The following is a 20,039-nucleotide window of genomic DNA, read 5'->3' on the forward strand; positions in this document are numbered from 1 at the left end:
ACGTTCGAATTACCCCCGATATAGCCACGCAGTTTAGTGGCATATCGGGGAAAGATCCGCTCGTTTGGCGATGTCGCCAAACGAGCGGATCTTGGAGTCTATGGCCACCTTTAACAGATTACGATTGGACATGTTGGTAATCTCGTTACACCCAATGATTATATCAGTGTTTGTATAAGGCCATCTGACTAAAATATTTACTGGCTCCCCCTCAGATGACTTACAAAAAAAAAAAAGAAGGAGAGAGAGAGATCAGGACCTGGATTGGACAGATTTTTCCCACCCTGGGTAAAGGCCCCCATACAAAGGCTGATAAAAGCTGCCGACAGACCGAGTTGGCTTATTGGACCGTGTGTAGGGCCATCCGACGGGCTTCCTCGGTCAATATCTGGCTGAAAGTCGGCCAGATCTTGATCGGGTAGGATAAAAAATCCCGTTGGATCACGGCCACATCTGTGTGTTTATGCGGTGCTGCGATCCGATCTCCCGTATAGGATGCATTATGATCCGATGGTTGGGCCCTAGGGCCCACGATCAGATCAACCCGATATCGCCCGCCTCAATGTGGGCATTTTGGGAAGATGTCGCCAAACGAGCGGATCTCTACGGCCATGGCCACCTTTAGCCATGTTATCCAATGACAATGGCCGAAATGGTAAGTCCAACCATAGTTACATAGATAGATCGGGTTGAAAAAAGACCAAAGTCCATCAAGTTCAACCCCTCCAAATGAAACTCAGACTTCATACATACACACACGGACCCCTCCATACACTCACATAAACTAAATATACTCATACACTAACTGTAGATTTTAGTATCACAATAGCCTTGGATATTATGTTTGTCCAAGAAATCATCCAAATCCCTCTTAAAGGCCTCACTGTAAAGAACCACCTACGTTGCTTCAATTGAAAGTTCTTTCCCTCTAGTCTAAAGAAACAGCCTCTGGTGCAGTGATTCTCTTAAACCATAAGCGTAAACGTTCACATAGGGCAACAGCCGTGTCTCTTCGTTTGATATATATATATATATATATATATATATATATATATATATATATATATATATATATATATATGGAGCTAAACACCGTGCTGGGGGTTTATTTGCTTTCCTCTGAAACAACACTGAGAGAGGCAAAGGTTGCTGTACCTTAGCAACATAAACTGAGGCCTTTAATAACTAAAAACATGTAACCAACAAATATGAAACTATTACTTAATAACAATGTGTAGTTGGTATTATGGTCAAATATAATATGATAGTCGGGTAAAAACTCCCCTTTGATATTTCAATGATATTTCTATATTAGAATGTTGGCTCCCAATCTATCACTGTGCACCACCCACCTTGTTGCACGACTGTGACCAGGACTGTACAATTAGGGAAGTATAAACCCACTCTTGCCCTTTAATTCCAAGGTGTATAGCCACCGAATTTCCGAATTATCTCATATGTGGCTACTTACAAACAATGTAAACACTGTCTGTATGAAATGAACCACATTTTTAGGTGAAGAGATGAGGAGAGCTGGCACCCCAGGCACAATAATTTTATTTTCCTGGAAACATTTCATCACTGAGGTACAAACAAGTAGGAATGCAGCTGGAGACACCCAGAGATTGGAAGGCAAAAAGGAATCATTGTCTTACAAGCCAAATGACTGAACCAGAGGAAGAGCCCAGGCAGCATTCACATATGGTAATAACAATATTAGAGGGTCTAAGCTAAACCATACGAACAAATACTTTATCAATGGATAATTTATATAATTGTGTAAGTAATGAATGCAGTCCTAAGCAAACGGATTGGTTTGATTCTTTGTGAAGTAGATCACTGATATTCAACACCAACATGATTTAAAGGGATACTGTCATGGGAAAAAAAAATTTTTCAAAATGAATCAGTTAATAGTGCTGCTCCAGCAGAATTCTGCACTGAAATCCATTTCTCAAAAGAGCAAACAGGTTGTTTTTTTTATATTCAGTTTTAAAATCTGGCATGGGGTTAGACATTTTGTCAATTTCCCAGCTGCCCCTGGTCATGTGACTTAGGAGAGAAATGCTTTCTGGCAGGCTGCTGTTTTTCCTTCTCAATGTAACTGAATGTGTCTCAGTGGGACATGGGTTTTTACTATTGAGTGTTGTTCTTAGATCTACCAGGCAGCTGTTATCTTGTGTTAGGGAGCTGTTATCTGGTTACCTTCCCATTGTTCTTTTGTTTGGCTGCTGGGGGGAGAAAAGGGAGGGGGTGATATCACTCCAACTTGCAGTACAGCAGTAAAGAGTGATTGAAGTTTATCAGAGCACAAGTCACATGACTTGCGGCAGCTGGGAAATTGACAATATGTCTAGCCCCATGTCAGATTTCAAAATTGAAAATAAAAAAATCTGTTTGCTCTTTTGGGAAATGGATTTCAAAGCAGAATTCTGCTGGAGCAGCACTATTTACTGATTCATTTTGAAATTTTTTCCCCTGACAGTATCCTTTTAAGGACCTGCTTACACATTAGGTTTATATTTTATTGAGCAGCACAGAATTAGAGCTTTATTATTACCATAACACTGATTTTCCTATGATAGTATATCATGCAAGGTCCCTACTTGATAATAATCACACTGAGGCATGTGGTTTTCTAAAGCAGTGCACGGTGAGTGATGCTCTATGCAATTTCTTCTGTGCAAATGACACAGCATTGAAAGGGTTAACGCAATGCCTTTATAAAGCCATTCATTGAAACCTACTGTGCCGTTATCAGCTTCAAAGGCAAAATTGCATCTAACACCCCAGGGATCTATCTCAGGCAACTCACTGGTGGGGCCAGGGCTGCAAACGCACGGCTGAGACCAGGGGCTACAAAGACTGCGGTGCCTTCTCAGTACTGAGACTTGCACAACTGCACTGACTCTGCAAAGCTGGAGACCCTCTTTGTTTCACCACCAGACGGAAACCACAGCTTCCCTCAATTAATTAGCTCTTATTGATAAGATGCCAACGCATTCCGCCGCTCCATGAGATATGTTATCCTACACAGAACTCACCGGTTTATTCGCAGGATAATGTGTTTAACCTAAAGATATCCAAAAAGGTACACTGGCACACAGGGCAATTGAAAAAGCAGGGTTACCCCTTGCTACTTTTATTTAAGCGGACGTCCGCTTTACCGCTTTACCGAGGGGGTTGCCGAGCCCTCTACCCTGAGCACCGGGCGTCATTGATTACACTGAGGAGTGTGCTCTGCTTCACCACCTATTTTAACCTAAAGATATCCAGAGTGTGAAACAGGAGGCTGTTTATTGAAACCACACATAGTGCCCGGCTCACTCCTCCACCAGTATCTGGTCAGGATTTCCTACTGTATCAACAAATGCATATACACTATCCTACCTACTGATATGGGCAGAAGAATTAACTATCGCTGGAGGTGCAATTCCCCATATTTCCCCTTTGTTATCTGCGATGCAGAAAAGGTCTCCGAGTTCCCGATCCAGGGACCTAAATTTGGCCAATGAAAACAGCACTGCTTGTATTTGGTAGCACTGTATTCCTGAAGGTGAACATAGACGCACCTATGATATCGTACGAAATTTCATGAGATATTCAGTACGTGTACTGCGAGACGAGCCGAACAATATCGGCAGAAGACTTGTTGGCTCGTCTATTGGGCAGGCCGGAATTTTGATCAGGCACCTTTGAAGGCCTCTTAATATCGGCCATTGTTAGTGCTGAATTGTCACATACAGGTAGAATTCTATTGTTTCTATCTGACAACTCAGCTCTACTCGTGTGTATTGAAACAATGTTTCCAGGAAAGATGGTAATTGTAAAGTCAGTTGCCACCTTTAGAGACAAAAGACGAGGCCCCTAGGAGCTGGTGCACTTTTGCACCTCTTAGTGCTCCTGCATTCAGGGTGCAAGTAAATGACCAATACTACATTGTTTTGGACTGGGCTCCCAGGGGGACACCAGAAAACCACTAACCCACTCTCATATCAATTTATCCTCCTTTCTTGGCTAACATTCTTTATTCTCTTAGTCTCTCCCTTCCTCCATTCTCCTTATTGTTCCCATCATCATGGCCATGACAAATAAACACAAGGCCAAGTGGTTAGTTTGGTACTTGGGTCCCCGGGATCCCAGTTGGCCTGTCTGACACTGTTTTGTCACTTATTCTGTAGTAAAGGGGGTCAAGCACAGATTTCCCTGCATCACATAAGACTCCTGAGGTGCCGTGGGCCCTGTGACTTCCAGACCAATACTAAGTGTGCCCAATACCAGGAGCATAGGAACCGATCCATAATAACAACGAAAGGCTGGCACAATCCATACTGAGTGTAACAAGTAAAGGGAAGTTAATAAATGAGGCCATCTACCTTGTTACTGCAATTGAGCCAGGGACAATGAATGTGAAATATCCAAATAAAGGGCTGCCCTGTGACTGTGCGCAGAGTATTAGAGAACAATAAGATATATCTATAAAGCACTTTCCTATGTACAAAGACATGAGGGTGACACTAGGCTAAGCAACAAGAGGGGCTGCGCAGCATTCACCATACTTGTCAGATGCAGGGAGTTGTAGTTGTACATCAGATCCCTGCTGCCCACACACTCACACTACTCCATCTACATTGTCATGTCCATTGCAATGAATTGTGTCCTTTATTCTGTATGTTTCAGGCATGGATCTTAAATCTAGCACTCACTTTATAGGACTACAACTCCCAGAAGCCTCTAGCAGATCCACCCTGCCCGTGAATGGCTTCCCGAGATCCCCGGGGAGATGCTGAGTCCTCTCTTACCTTCTGACAGCTCGAGCTCCAGTTCCGCCAGCTGCTCTCTCACCTCCTTCGGGAGGGCGGACAGATCGAAGACTCTCTCCGCCATGGAGCCGTCGGTAACAGCGGATAATAAAGCAACAGAGATTGAATCAACCAGGTCTCAACTCATCGCTCTTCCCACGGCCGCCATGCCAGGCCCAGCCTCATGTCACATGACCACAGGCACACGCATAGACATCTGGGCTGCCTTGAACACCGGCAGGGACTAAGTCTCTCGACCCCTACAGGACACTGTGCGTATTGCAGCTCTAGCGAACGGCTAAGCCCTGGCTGGTTTGTGGGACTTAGGGTGACACCTGTCGGACAGGATAGGAACTGCATCACTACTCACCAGTTTAGTCTGAGGCTCTCAGTTGTTTGCAAATGTGCACCATTTCCGTAACTCATGGCAACTATAAGTTTGTCTTATTCAGCCTTACATCATATGGCTGCATGCCTGCATCCCATAAATACATGACAGATGCCCTTAGGTACTGACTCTAGAGAGCTTTGCTCAGCTTTAGTCAGAGCATCGTGTTTAATATAGTGAATAGTGAAGTACCCCCTCTTGTAAAATATATAGTGAATAAAGTACCCCCTCTTGTATAATATAAGGATATTATAAGTTACCGAGGAGTTTCATGACCATATAAAAACACGAGGCCGAAGGCCGAGTGTTTTTATACAGGTCATGGAACTCCGAGGTAACTTATAATATCCTAATATTTTACAACTGGGGGTACTTTATTTATTATAATACACAAATTTTAGTGAGTCATGTGACAGAAATTACATCAGTACTCACCGTTTATAACTGATGACATCACTACTCACCGTTTATAAGGATATAATTTACAGGATATTCATGGCTTTTGTGTATTATAAAGATATTATAAGTTCCCGAGGAGTTTCATGACCATTCGGCCTCGTGTTTTTATACAGGTCATGGAACTCCGAGCTAACATCTAATATCCTCATATTTTACAACTGGGGGTACTTTATTTATTATAATACACACGTCTCGGGGAGTCATGTGAGAGAAATTACATCACTACTCACTGTTTATAACTGATGACATCAGAACTCACCGATTATAAGGATATAATTTACAAGATATTCAAGGCTTTTGTGTATTATATATATATATATATATATATATATATATATATATATATATATATATATATATATATATATATATATATATTGGTCTCCTGTGGTACCAGTTGGAAGTAGACACAACCATTACCTATAAGGGGTCCTTTCCTAACATACACTCCTAGTGTGCTCACTTTCTCTCTCTCTGTTGGGGACCTGCTGTGAATATAATCACTAACCCTGGAACCCTGAAGCAGAGCTGGACTGGGATTCAAAATAGGCCGTGACATTTCAAGTACACGGAGGCCCAAACAGCCTCCCACAAGCCCGGACTGGCAATCTGCCAGCAAATGCCAAAGGGGCTGCTATAAGGTCCCATAGAAAATCAGTATTTAGTGGGCTGATGGGGGCTGTTTGGGCCTCTTTGTGGGCTGATTGGGCCTCTGTGTACCTGAAATGCCAGGGACTATTTAAATTCTCAGTCCGGACCTGGCCTCCCATCTAGGGTTGCCACCTTTTCTGGAAAAAAATACAGGCATTCCTATATATTTATATTTTTCCCTATTAATAACGTTGGGATCAACCATAATTTTTCCCAGCCAGGGTCAAACTTCTCCCAGCAGCCCACTAAATAATGACTATGGCAATTTACGGCAGCCCCTCTGGCATTTGCCAGAACCCACAGATTGCCAATCCGGGTCTGCCCTGAAGCAGATCTGCTCTTTCCCAGGATCCTTTGCAGCTGTCCAGGCCCTTCACATGTGCACAATAGTAACATCAGAAGGGTGTGCATGTGCAGTGCAGTAACACATAGGGTTGCCACCTTTTCTGGAGAAAATCCCGGCCTTCCTATATATTTATCTTTTTTCCCTATTAATAACATTGGGATCAACCATCATTTTTACCGGTCAGGCCGGTAAAATACCGGCCAGGTGGCAAACCCAGTAACACATATTTCAATAAGTGCCAGTACAGCCATCCTGCCCCTATTGAAGTATATGCAAGTGCACCTATCGATGCTGGGGAAGCATAAGGGTTCCTTCATCAGAGGCGGGCCAGGCAAGCCCTTTGCCCTAGGCGACTCAGCTGTCCAGCTTGCCCCAACTACCCCTGTCGCATGCACAGTGACGGCACACGCTTATGCGCAGTGACATTACGCTCCTATGCGCCTACTCGGTGACGTCACACGCTTAGGTGCATGTGCAGCGCTGCTGCCATTTTAGATCGGCAAGTTGTGTCTGGTGAGCACATGAGTCTGGTCTAGGGGTAGGCAGGAGAGGCAGCTGCCCAGCACCCCCCAATTGTTGTGAGCAGACCCCAGCACCACTGTCTGGCAGCAAATGTAAGTAAATGAATATGGCTTGGGTGGTACACTATTGGTGCAAAAGCTAACAATTTCATTAGGTGACCTATGCTTGTGCACATGCAAGTACTGGCTACTGTCTGACATCCTCCAAGTAGGGTTACCACCTTTTGTCCAATCTGATTCTGGGCAGGGCCATGATGTGCCGGGGTTGGTTCATGATGTAAGGGGTGATCACCGTATCAATCATAGAGAAGCAGTTTTGACCTGGGCAGCCCTTCAAAAAACTGGCATGTCTGGGTCAAAACTGGTCAACTGGCAACACTGCCTTCAAGATATTATTTCAGTGCCAACATTCTAGTCAGCAAGGGCCTATACAATCCCGCCTAACTACTTCCTGCACTTGGTCATTTATCCTACTTCATCTCTTACAGAGGAAGATGTTTTAGTTCCGACTCATGCCGATCCATTAGTCTCTACCTGACACATTTTCTGACCTCTGGCCTGTGTATTTGACTCTGCCTCTGTTTGCCCTGACCTCTGTCCTGTGTTTCTGGACTCAGTACACAATATAATAACCATGAGCAGTTCCTGTTGCAAGAGGAAGAAAGAACTGCTGATTCTGCACTGAGAGCAGGCCATTAAGTGTCTTGTACTCCAGCTCAATAAAGAACAATTGAATTGATACTGGTGATCTGTATTAAAAGAACGTACTCCACTATTGGTGGCCAAGGCTCTAACCTTCAGTCTTACTAGGCCTGAGTATGTGACAATATTTTAAGACAAGTATGACTGCAGGGTTTAATCTCTGGCCGGCTACGTTTACCTTCCACAAAATCAGCCTTGTTGTTAGATATCTAGGGGTGCCCATAAGGTGGACAATATAATTAAAAATGACATTTGCATGTGTGCCTCAGTATGACTGATATTTAATATAAGTAATATAGCAAGTCAGGTTGAAAAAAAGACACAAATCCATCAAGTTTCATGTCTATATACCGTATAGTCTGCCTAATTGCTAGTTGATCCAGAGGAAGGCTAAAACTTCTGAAGCCTCTCCAACCTGCCTCATAGGGGGAAAGTTTCCTTCTTCATTCCAAGATGGAACAACTCAGAGAGAGAATTGCACATCTTCACAGCTCTCACTGTAAAAAAAAAAAAAAAAATGCCCTGCCAAACCACCCCTTTAAATGGTCGCCCCCTTGGCTACACAGCAGCTTATTTATATAAACTATAATGGTCTTTCTAAAACAAACACCACTTTAACCAGTGCAGGGCAACACTATATTAAACTTTAATAACTTACCTGCACGGTTTATTTTATATTACAGGTACAGGCACTTTTCATATGTTATTGAAAGCACTATGCAATATGTTGTTAATAATAATAATACATATTACAGCAATACATGTTAATAATAATAATAATAATGAGAAGAAAGAACATTCTGCCATGTGAGCAGGTGGGTCTCCATTTGTCACAGAGCTCCACGTTTCTATTTTAAGCTGGGCAGTTCTGTGACAGTTGGAACTTTGGAAGGCCACCTAGTTACTATAGTAACTACCTCCCAACATTTTGGAAATAAAGAGAGGGACAAAAAAGTTGCCGGGCGTAGCGTAGTGAAATCTTTTTGACCATGACCCTTTTTTGTGGCCACACACCCTCTGTACCACGTTCATTTTACAAAATTTTGCAGGTTATAAAAGTTTGAACATATTTCTGGGTTTTTTTTTTCAGTTATTACAGTTTTGCTAATGAAGGCGAATTGCCCTTTAAGCTGTGAGTCTACTTTTCCCAAGGGACCTGTTATCTTATATTGTTACAATTATTTATTTGCTTATCTAGGTACATTTGAATTGTTACAAATGTATCTTATCTACTGTTGTGGCTGTTCTGGGCTCTCTGACAAAAGCCAATTAAGTTAGAAAAGTTGTTTCTTTTTCTGGCTGTTCAGTGCAGAGAAAAACAGGACTTTCCAGTACAAATAAGGGACTGCAGGTTGAGCTGTCAAAAGAGGGACTGTCCCTCTAAAAACGGGACAGTTGGGAGGTATGCCCACACCATGACATCCAAGAGCTACTGCTTTAATAGAGACTGTTATAGCCAGTAGAAAATGTGCAAGTAGAAGTGCTGGGAATGAGATCTAAGAGCAGATATAAGGGCACCGTTTTATAGGGAGGGAAATCAGAGGTGGGACTTGGGCTGCTGCAGAGTTCTGCTTGTCACTCACAGTTATGACCATTTCCTGTGGGAGAATAAAAGGACACGCCCAGCCCTCATTTCAGCCAGGACACAGAGCAAAGAGGTGGTGGCTGTAGCTCTGACATAATGACATTTTTATAACGCTAAAACATTAAACCTTTTTTTTTCCCCTTACATTTATATACATTTCAGGGAAGAAGGAATATAATAATAGAGATCAGGCTGACATCAAATGTCTCCTTTAAATGTTCCTGTCTCTGGTATTTCAGTCTGGAAGCTCAGTGATCCAGCTGCAGACTCCAAACTGTTACAATTTGCTACATCAGTTGATACATTTCTCAGCAGTATTTGTGGAAATATCAGCAACTATTGTATCAATTCTAACAGCTGCCTTTAATGAGGTGGTTCATCCATACGTTAACATTAATGTGTAATAGAATGGTCTGTTCCAATGCTCCCCAACCCTTTAGGGTAGTACTACACAACGTTTTCGGTGCAATCCGAAGCGCTAGGAAAAAACGCATGAGACAGAAATAAGATACGTGAATGCATTGTCGGATGAAGTTGCAGCGTTGATCTGATGCGACACCACTGCATGCTGCTTCTGCATCCGACAGTCATGTCGCGTCGGATCAATGCTGCAACTTCATCCGACATTTCTATCTCTTACCTTTATTTCCATTGCATGTGATTTGTTGCAGCGCGTCGGATCGCGCCGAAAACGTCTGTCTTTTAGATGTTGCTCCCAGTGGCCTTAAAGCAGGTGCTTATTTTTTTTTAATTCCTGGCTTGGAGGCAAGTTTTGGTTGCATAAAAATCAGGTGTACTACCACCTGTAGACAACCAGTCCACATAGGGCCTGCCAATAGTCAATAACAGCCCATAACTAGAAGTCCCAGGAGCTTTTTGCATTCTTGTGTTGCACTTCAACTTATTGACATTTGAATGTGACAGACGAAAAACATTTTTTAAATTTATTTATAGTTTATTTGCCTCTTTCCAGCTTTTATTTTTTATTACTCATCTTTCTATTCAGGCCCTCTCTTATTCACATTCCAGTCATTTATTCAAATCCAGGCATTGTTTCTAGGGTAATTTAGGCCCTAGCAACCAGATTGCTGAAATTGCAAACTGAAGAGCTGCTGAATAAAAAGATAAATTACTCCAAAATTACAAATAAAAAACTAAATGTAATTTGTCAAAATTTCACTCTCTACATCATATTAAAAGTTAACTCAAAGGTGAACAACCGTTGTCCAAAAATGGTTTCCCCCACTGAACGAGTGGGCTAATAAAAGTGCCCGCACTCTGTTTGGGGAAAACAATAGTTTGCTTCTTTTTTTTTTTTAATTGTCCCCTGCAAGCACTATGCTTCCTATACTGCAGATTGGCATGTTTAGTGGAGAACATTTTCATAATAAGAGCAGTGCTGTCCAACTTCTGTGGTACAGAGGGCCGAAGTTTTTCCGGCCTACATAGTGGAGGGCGATAACGGAAGCCAGTGTTGACAACTCCCTGTTTTTTAAACCACACCCACTTTAAACCACACCCATGTTACCACAAGATCATGTCCACATTAATTGTAGTAGCACACCAAAAAACCAAACGGTTGGTGTTCACTGCAGGGATATCAATTATCACTCATACGTGAAAACAGTTGTGATATTAAGACATACCCTTAAACCCATATGCCTCCACATCCCGTGGATAACACAGCACCCCCAGCACATGATTAAACACCTTAGGGCCCCCTAACAATAATTTTCAAATGCTAAACCCTCAAAACAAATACCAGGCTTGTTGTTCCACAGGCAGAGTATGTCTCACACGCAGGCAGAGTATGTCTCACACGCAGGCAGAGTATGTCTCACACGCAGGCAGAGTATGTCTCACACGCAGGCAGAGTATGTCTCACACGCAGGCAGAGTATGTCTCACACGCAAGGCAGAGTATGTCTCACACGCAAGGCAGAGTATGTCTCACACGCAGGCAGAGTATGTCTCACACGCAGGCAGAGTATGTCTCACACGCAGGCAGAGTATGTCTCACACGCAGGCAGAGTATGTCTCACACGCAGGCAGAGTATGTCTCACACGCAGGCAGAGTATGTCTCACACGCAGGCAGAGTATGTCTCACACGCAGGCAGAGTATGTCTCACACGCAGGCAGAGTATGTCTCACACGCAGGCAGAACAGAGCAGGAGACAGGAATCAGGACCAGTCTATATGTACTACATACAATGATACAGTGCTGGTGCCCCATTAGCATTTTGAATAAGGTGTAAACAGGTGAACAATGTGGGCAGTTTCAGTCTGGGTCTCAGGTGTGAACAGTACAGGGCTTTAGGGTTGTGAACAATACAGGGGATTAGTCTGAATTTGAGGTTTAAACAATGCAGGGGCGAGTCAATCTCTGTAGTGATACAATTTAAACCTTACATATAGTAAGCATACACAGTAGGTAGGTGGGGGGCCACACAAGGGGGGTTGGGGGCCGCCAGTTGGACAGCCCTGATAAGAGCATAAGGGGGCTACTTGTCATGTGTAAAAAGTGGAGAGAGAAACATTACCAATGATGTTGCCTATTACAACCAATCAGCAATTAGATTTCAACAGTTTGACCACAGAAAGCAAATATGTGATCAAGTAATGTTTAACTTCGCTTTTTACACAGCATGATAAATAGGGCCATAAGAATTTGGAGGATGAATAACCCCTTTAACCCAACCCCCCCCCCCCAGACTAGACATTAAGGGGCAGAAAACATTCCCCAGTACAATGCAGGCAGCCCAAAAGCACTTGCTGGATACCCAAATTAAATAACCGCTGTCAGTACATTTTCTTATCAATAGACGTCAACTCAAAGAAACACAAGCAACTTAAGAGAGTTCCGTGGAATCAGCTTTATTCTTCTAACTCTGTTATTTTAATATTTCCATAGCACCTTGGCAAAGTCCAAAACAGAATAACAAATACATGTATTTTATTTTAACATTTAAAGCATAAACCTAACCTCACCTTTTGAATTAGGATGACAACCCAGAGCATGAAAGGGAAAAAAAATTATATATATATATATATATATATATATATATATATATATATATATATATATATATATATATATATATATATATATATATATATATATTTATATTAAGACAAAATGCCAAGGGGTAAGATCGACTTACCAAGTAAGGATATAATTCGTAGTTCAAAAAAAAACCAAAAAAAAAAAAAAACCACAACCCTTCTGAAAAGCAGGACTGCTAGGATTACAGCTCATGCCTGATACAAGCAGTTTTGTAAGAGCCAAGGACCCATGAAGCCTGAACATGAGGGATTTGTAAATCAGCAACGTTTCATGATCACACCTCAGGTCAGGGGCACAGCCTGTGACTTCAGGAATCATCCGACTAGTGAATGATGCGATGCTATGTTACTATGTCAAAAGAAATCCCATACAAGATGCTGAGAAGAATATCCAGATATGAATCAGCATAGTGGGGAGAATTTTCAAGACTAAAACTGCAAAGACCTGATAAAGAAAAATAATATTCATAGCAAATAAAACACACACAAATATATATATAAAACCATTCAGAACTAGGCTGATTGCATAAGCACATTTACACATCAAACAGCACGCACAGTAATTGCATTTCTCCTGAGGCCTCGCTTACACTGGTAATTCAAGCTAATGTCACACAGAGAGATAAATAAGCAGCCCCCGCCTGCACTTGGCCAAAAACACTGTTTCGCTATTCTCTGGGACGCAAGAAAATGATCATGCCCCATAGCAAACAAGGAAACCTATTTCCAGCCAGCTATTGACCTGTCCATGTGCCTGATCTGCTTGCTTCTTCCACTCATTCCTGCCATCTAAACAAGCTTAAGGGGTCAGGGCACACAGGCAGATTCAGGGAGATTGGTCTCCTCTTCTTCGGGGAGACTAATCTCCCCGAACTGCCTCCCCGGCGGCTAAAATGTAAATCGCCCCAATTAGTTTTCCCAAAGTCGACCGGGCGACTAAGCTCCCTGAATAAGCCTTCGTGCCCTGACCATAAAGGAACAGTAATATCAAAAAAGAAGTAATTTAAAGTAATACAAATATTTACGTAACTGGTATAACTGCTGTGTTTGCTTCAGAAACACTACTATTGTTTATATAATTAAGCTGCTGTGTAGCAATGGGGCAGCTATTCAGGGCAGGGGCACATCCGGGGAGATTTAGTCGTCTGGCGACTAATCGCCTCTTCTTCGGGGTGACAATCTCCCCGAACTGCCTTCCCCCTGCTAAAATGAAAAATCGCCTGCACCAATGCACTCACGGCGCTTTGATTTCCAAAGTCGCGTAAAAATCTAACACTAAATCTCCCCGAATCTGCCCATGTGCCCCTGCCCTCAAAGGAGAAAAGGCTCAGGTTACACAGCAGATAAGCTGTGTAGAACATAATGGTGTTATCTGTTATCCATTATTTAACCTGTGCCATATAGCCTTTTTTCAATCTCCGCAGCAGCTTGTTTATATGAACTTTAGTAGAGTTTCTGACGCAAACATCAGTTTTACCAGTGCAGGGCAACACTACATAATATTTTCATTACTTTAAAAAAAATAATTTTTTGGTGTTACTGTTCCTTTAAAATTTAAGCCTACAGTGTTTTTTTTTTTCTCCATTTACTCCAGTGCTAAGGGTTCCGCAGGCCATACAAGGGATAGGATTTATGGCATGCATCGTTTCAAGACTTATGCACATGCCATGTTTTCTAATATAATTCGGCCCCAAACAATGAGGTATGTTAGACAACTGGCCCACAAAACAGAAATGATACAGGGCAATGAGATGCTGTATATGAAGCCTGATCATTGAGTTACACGGCATCTAACAAATCTGGTTGTAGAGATCTTATACATATGAAAAGAAATCCTATTCAATGAATGCAGGAAATCTGAAATCTAATTTCATGCTGTCCACATCCAGCAAAACGCCGATGTAAATGAGGCCTAAAAGTCCAACCGAAAAGCCGACCTACGAGATAAAGGAATGTATTTCCAACACCGTTTCAAATGAATCACTTAGAGCTGTGCGGCACATTTGTAATTATGTTCCTAGTGGTAGAGAATACTTAACTCAATAAAAGACTGAAGCACATTTAGAACTCGGCAAACTGAATCATCCACAAACTAATAAGGCTTAAAATTAAAAAGAGAAGGAAAAAAAAAACCGCTCAAATAAATAATGGAACATGTTGGACTTTGTTAGCAAATGAATGACCCTAGTTTAGTCTGCCCTTATAGAAGCACACAGGGATGCTGCAATCCTCATCAGATCACACCAGGAACAGACAATGTTAGAGGAAGAGTCTCCTGAGAAAAGAAGTGGAGAATATGATTGAGTTAGCAGCTAGCCAACGACAGCCGCGTTCTTGTCGTGCAACATGTGATATCTGCAACAAAATTAACACAGAATTCTAAATATTTTCACAGCCTTAAAATTTGCTTTAATAGCCCCGAAAGACAAAAACACCTACGGAGGGCATATGTCAGTCTTCTACAGAAAAGTCAAATAAATACTTCCGTTATGGGGAGATCCTTATATAGAGCTTAAGGTATAAAAAGCCAACACACACACACACATTATATAGGCATTTTCTGTACAGGAGCTATAGGTTTTGCCAAAAAAAGAAGAAAAAAAAAAAAAAGCCAGAATCTTTACACAATTGTAAGACACAAAAACATCCTTTCACATATTAATTACCTTGACATTATAGGATTTCTGCAATTCACAATCAATGAGAATTATTTTACATCTACAAAAATAAAACACAAACAGTACAATGGTAAGAAATACTCAAGCACGAGATATCAGATGTACTTCAGAGGTGAAGGCCTAAGTTCGAACAAATACTTTTATGTGACCACTTACAACATTCCCAACTTGTTACCACAGGGAGGGTCAGATTATTTCTTTGTTCATTGCCAAAAAAAAAAAAAATCTTTCTCTGATATACTAATTTTAGTGATAAGCGTGAACAAGAAACACAAACTGTGCAGATACTTATTTTCACTCTGTATTATGTACCTGCCCAATTCAAAGCTAAAAGCCGGTCTAAATGCAATCAAACTGCAAATAAAATAAAAAAAGTTTGCACAGCATGAAACTAATTGCAAAGCATCATAGTAACTGGAAGGTACAGAACAGTAGAAGCTCCCCTTCACAGTAAACATTGTTTTGAAATAGTACAATACTTTATTATTAAAGGGATACTGTCATGGGAAAAAACATTTTTTCAAAATGAATCAGTTAATAGTGCTGCTCCAGCAGAATTCTGCACTGAAATCCATTTCTCAAAAGAGCAAACAGAATTTTTTATATTCAATTTTGAAATCTGACATGGGGCTAGACATTTTGTCAATTTCCCAGCTGTCCCTGGTCATGTGACTTGTGCTCTGATAAACTTCAATCACTCTTTACTGCTGTACTGCAAGTTGGAGTGATATCACCTCCCTCCCTTCCCCCCCAGCAGCCAAACAACAGAACAATGGGAAGGTAACCAGATAGCAGCTCAATAACAGAAGATAACAGCTGCCTGGTAGATCTAAGAACAACACTCAATAGTAAAAACCCATGTCCCACTGGGACACATTCAGTTACATTGAGAAGGAAAAAAAGCAGCCTGCCAGAAAGCATTTCTCTCCTAAAGTGCAGGCACAAATCACATGACCAGGGGCAGCTGGGAAATTGACAAAATGTCTAGCCCCATGTCAGATTTCAAAATTGAATATAAAAAAAATCTGTTTGCTCTTTTAAGAAATGGATTTCAGTGCAGAATTCTGCTGGAGCAGCACTATTAACTGATTCATTTTGAAAAAAAATTGTTTTCCCATGACAGTATCCCTTTAATGTTTTACTAATGTTTTATTTCCTCCCTTGGTGTTTCCCAGCAGAACTACTGCAATTTGATACATCAACTACACTCATTAAAGGGGAACTATCGCATTTTAATTAATATAAGCTTCAGCATACTGAAATAAGAAACTTTCTAAAAACAATCAATTAAATATTCTGCACTATATTCTGCAATAATCAAGTTTATCTTCACTATCCATCTCTCAGCATCTATTCATTCTGTCTCCATGCAGCAGTTGGGTGTCATGGACAGTTAGATCCAATATATCTTATAGGGGAGTTTCTTTTGCCTACAAGATGTATTAGAACTCACTCTATTAAAATCACCCGACATCATGTCTCTCTACATGCAGAGTTTATGCAAAAGGCAGTTAGATTTGGTTTGTACTGGAATCAGTTATTTGAGCGAGCTCTAATTCATCTGCTAGGAAAGGAAGTCGTCAATGGCCAATGAAAATCTGACACCCAACTGCTGCATGAAGAGAAACAGATGCTGAGAGAGGAATAGTGAAGATGAACTTTATTATTTCAGAAACTATGCAGAATATTTCATTGTTTGTGTTTAGAAAGTTTATTATTTCAATGTGCTGAAGCTTACTAAAATTTTTTATTATGACAATAGTTTCCCTTTAACATTTGTGATTATAATTATAAATATTAGTTGCTGCCACAGCTTCAATCAGGGGGGGGGGCATCAAATTGGCGGCAACTAATGTAAAACACTGTAATCACTGTTCCAGCAGTGATCCCTGACCAGCGGCTAGCTATCATCATGCTGCTTGTGAATGCTTCCAATATATTTCCTAATGGTGTTTCCCAATGGTCTCAAAGCCCTGGCCCTCATTTTAAAACACAAGTTTATAATAGAAAAAAAAAAAGGCGGCTGTAGTATGGCAGTCAACACGGGGCTGAGAAACAGCCAATCGTAGCTCTTATTTAGCATAGAACCGTTTCACAATGGCACTGCTACCGAAGACTTTCTTCATCTGAATATGAATAAGAGCACAAATGAGGCCAGGCTTCTATTGGGAAACACTGAAAAAAAAATTTTAGTTTATACATTTATTTATTTTTAATAGATGGTAAACAAAATAAAAAAACTAAAAAGTTATTATTTGTGGTGTACTGCTTGAAAACTATACATCGATAAGACCCATCCCCTTAATCATTATCTGCTACAGATATAGGAAACCTCCCATCAGTAATTAACTATTAAACAGATATGCCTTCTCCGTGTAACAAGTATAGTGCTTACATTTGTAGATACTTCTTAGTTTACCCCCCCCACCCAAAAAAAATGTACTTCTATTGTCCAGGCCACCGCCTTGTAGTATAAAACTAGGTGAAAAAGCAACATGTAATATGAGAGCATGTACTTTGCAGAAAAAAAGAACCCAATTTGGGATTTGTTCTGCAGTCATTCCAGTGAGCACAAAGAGATTGTGTGTCAGTTACAGGTAGCCCTTTCTTGGTTAAGACACTGACAAACACACAACTGCACAACAACAAATATGAAGATGATGCACGAGAGAAGGGGGGGGGAGGCAAATCATGAAATGAATACAAATCATCGGTTTACAGAATTATGTTCTTTTGCATAAGCTGCGATTCTAATATTTTCAGATACTCTGTAAGATTAGATTTAGCCGTTTAGGAATAAACAATAGAAATCAAAGTATTGTTTAACCTACTTTTGTAAAATAAGTGACAGCAGTACATTCAGTTTCATAATCCATGACGGAACGGCAGTTACTTCACAATGACCACACTCATCACGCCCATGGTATATACTTTCAAGGCCAAAATGGAATACACAGACTACTTAGCAAAGCCTTCGATTAAAAAAAAAAAATAATTCATTTTTTTTTTTTAACGGATCTGTTATTTCAAAAAAATATTTTCTTCTCTCGCACCTCTTTTTCTCTACCTTGAAACTGATAATCAGGCAGAAACATCTGCAACTTAAAAATGCTAAATTTGTTAATTTTAAAAAAAAAAATCTAAATTATATATATAATTTTTTTTTTTTATAAACATGACTGGAGCTGGCCACTGTCCTCCACAAAGCCCATTATAATTCTTCTTTTTTTTTTTTTGGAATTCCATTAGGACTACTTTGTCAGCTGCTGAATGACAGTTGAATCCAGTCTATCCCCTGCTGCTGTGTCCATGTTTAAAGATTTAAAATTTCAAGAGTAGTTTTTACTTTGGTGATCTTGGTGGCACATATTGCTCCTTGCCATTACGTCTCATAACTCCCTGAGGTGAAGATCTACGTCCAAACTGCCGTCTCTGTTCCCTAATCTTTCCTGCTGCTGCTGCTCTGGATGTTCCATTACTGCGGTGTCCTGGAGAATCTTTAGCTTTATCAAGTTTTTTGTGAGACTTTTCAAGACTCTTCTCAGCCTTCTCGGGAATACAGTTCTCTTCATTTTTGCCAGGGGATGCAATGTTTGTACGCAGCTCTTGAAGAGGCTGGACAGGAGATGGAGCTTGCTCTTTACGAGGTTTCTGACAAACTTCCGCATAACTTAATTTCCGAGGCTCCTATTCAAATGAAGCAAGACATAAAACATTACTATTGTTTAAAGTAGAGGTTTAAAGAAATATATCTTCAGTGGAGGAGATATCTTATATCACTACAGTTCTCTTTGTAAGGATCCTCCTTAAACACTATGCCACTGCACCCAATAGCCATTTTTTTAAGTTTTTATATATCTTTTTAAGTTGTCATTCTTAAAGTACAGTGTAATACAGTTCTGTACATTTATCACAATTGCATAAGCACATAATTGTTAAAAACTTACATGTTAAAAGACAAAAATAAACCAACAGTTAACTAAACGTATTGCCTACTTCTCTTTATTTTCCCTACCATTAATTCTCTTCGTTTGTTAATTAAACACTTTCTTCTTTCAAAAGAACTATCTAACTGGTAATGTGTAGTTAGGACTATGGAAATACCCTCATTTTCCTTGACTAGCCAACTGATTTTTGAATAGATTTTCCCCTTTATAAGAACGCTACTCGTCAGTTTCACTATTCCTATTAGGTAGGACACTTCGTATAATAACAATTGGTCTTATGCTAAAAGAAATGTTACACTTAATCCTGAACTGGTAGCTCAGGAAGCCCATGGTTGTCATATTAATAAAAAAAATTTTATGAGTTCCTGATAAGATGAAAATCAGTTTTTCATTTATCCTTATCGCCGTTATACGGGCCTTTAGATTTGGTATGGAAAGAAATGGAGTCTGCCATGATTTGGCAATCAATTGTTTGGCTGCTGTAAGTATAAATGTAATTCACTTCCTAGATATATCGTTAATATTAGGTATTTACGCCCAACAGTACTTTAAACATGTTCCAAATTAAAGTTCAAAAAATATTGAACTAGGGAATTCTGAAAGATTCCGGCCAGTTTGATATTGTCCCCATATATAACAAACCTTTCCCAGGAACATTTTCATGGCAGACAAGAAAGTATTTAATGAATTAACACATTTCTTAATCCCAATTGTGCCAATTCTTTAGAATTTTTTTTAACGCATTCAATGCCATTTGGGCAGCAGCCAGAGCGCTATCAACATCTGAATCCTTGCTCCCTGATTCAAACTGCATGTGGGAAATATACAATTTTAGTAACTTATCACTACTTGAGTATAGTGTTTCAAATTTCAATAAATTTAATGAAATATGAAATA

General features: G+C 40.4%; 2 protein-coding genes across 5 annotated transcripts in view; both read right to left on the reverse strand.

Annotated features, from left to right (window-relative positions):
- The window catches only part of LOC108709000 (disco-interacting protein 2 homolog B), a 134,305-nt gene extending 129,253 nt beyond the window's left edge, over positions 1-5,052 (reverse strand). For both annotated transcript variants that reach the window (XM_041584457.1, XM_041584456.1), the window contains exon 1: positions 4,803-5,052. In XM_041584457.1, coding sequence (XP_041440391.1) covers positions 4,803-4,887 — 85 coding nt within the window. In that variant the 5' untranslated portion in view covers positions 4,888-5,052. The remainder of the gene's footprint in view (positions 1-4,802) is intronic.
- An 11,911-nt stretch (positions 5,053-16,963) lies between these two features.
- Positions 16,964-20,039, reverse strand: part of larp4.S (La ribonucleoprotein domain family member 4 S homeolog) — a 30,296-nt gene continuing 27,220 nt past the window's right edge. For 2 of the 3 annotated variants that reach the window (XM_018247948.2, XM_018247949.2), the window contains one exon: positions 16,964-18,882. In XM_018247948.2, coding sequence (XP_018103437.1) covers positions 18,538-18,882 — 345 coding nt within the window. In that variant the 3' untranslated portion in view covers positions 16,964-18,537. 3 annotated transcript variants of the gene reach the window in all.

The sequence above is a fragment of the Xenopus laevis genome, chromosome 2S (genome assembly GCF_017654675.1).
Source record: "Xenopus laevis strain J_2021 chromosome 2S, Xenopus_laevis_v10.1, whole genome shotgun sequence".
Taxonomy (NCBI): Eukaryota; Metazoa; Chordata; class Amphibia; order Anura; family Pipidae; genus Xenopus; species Xenopus laevis.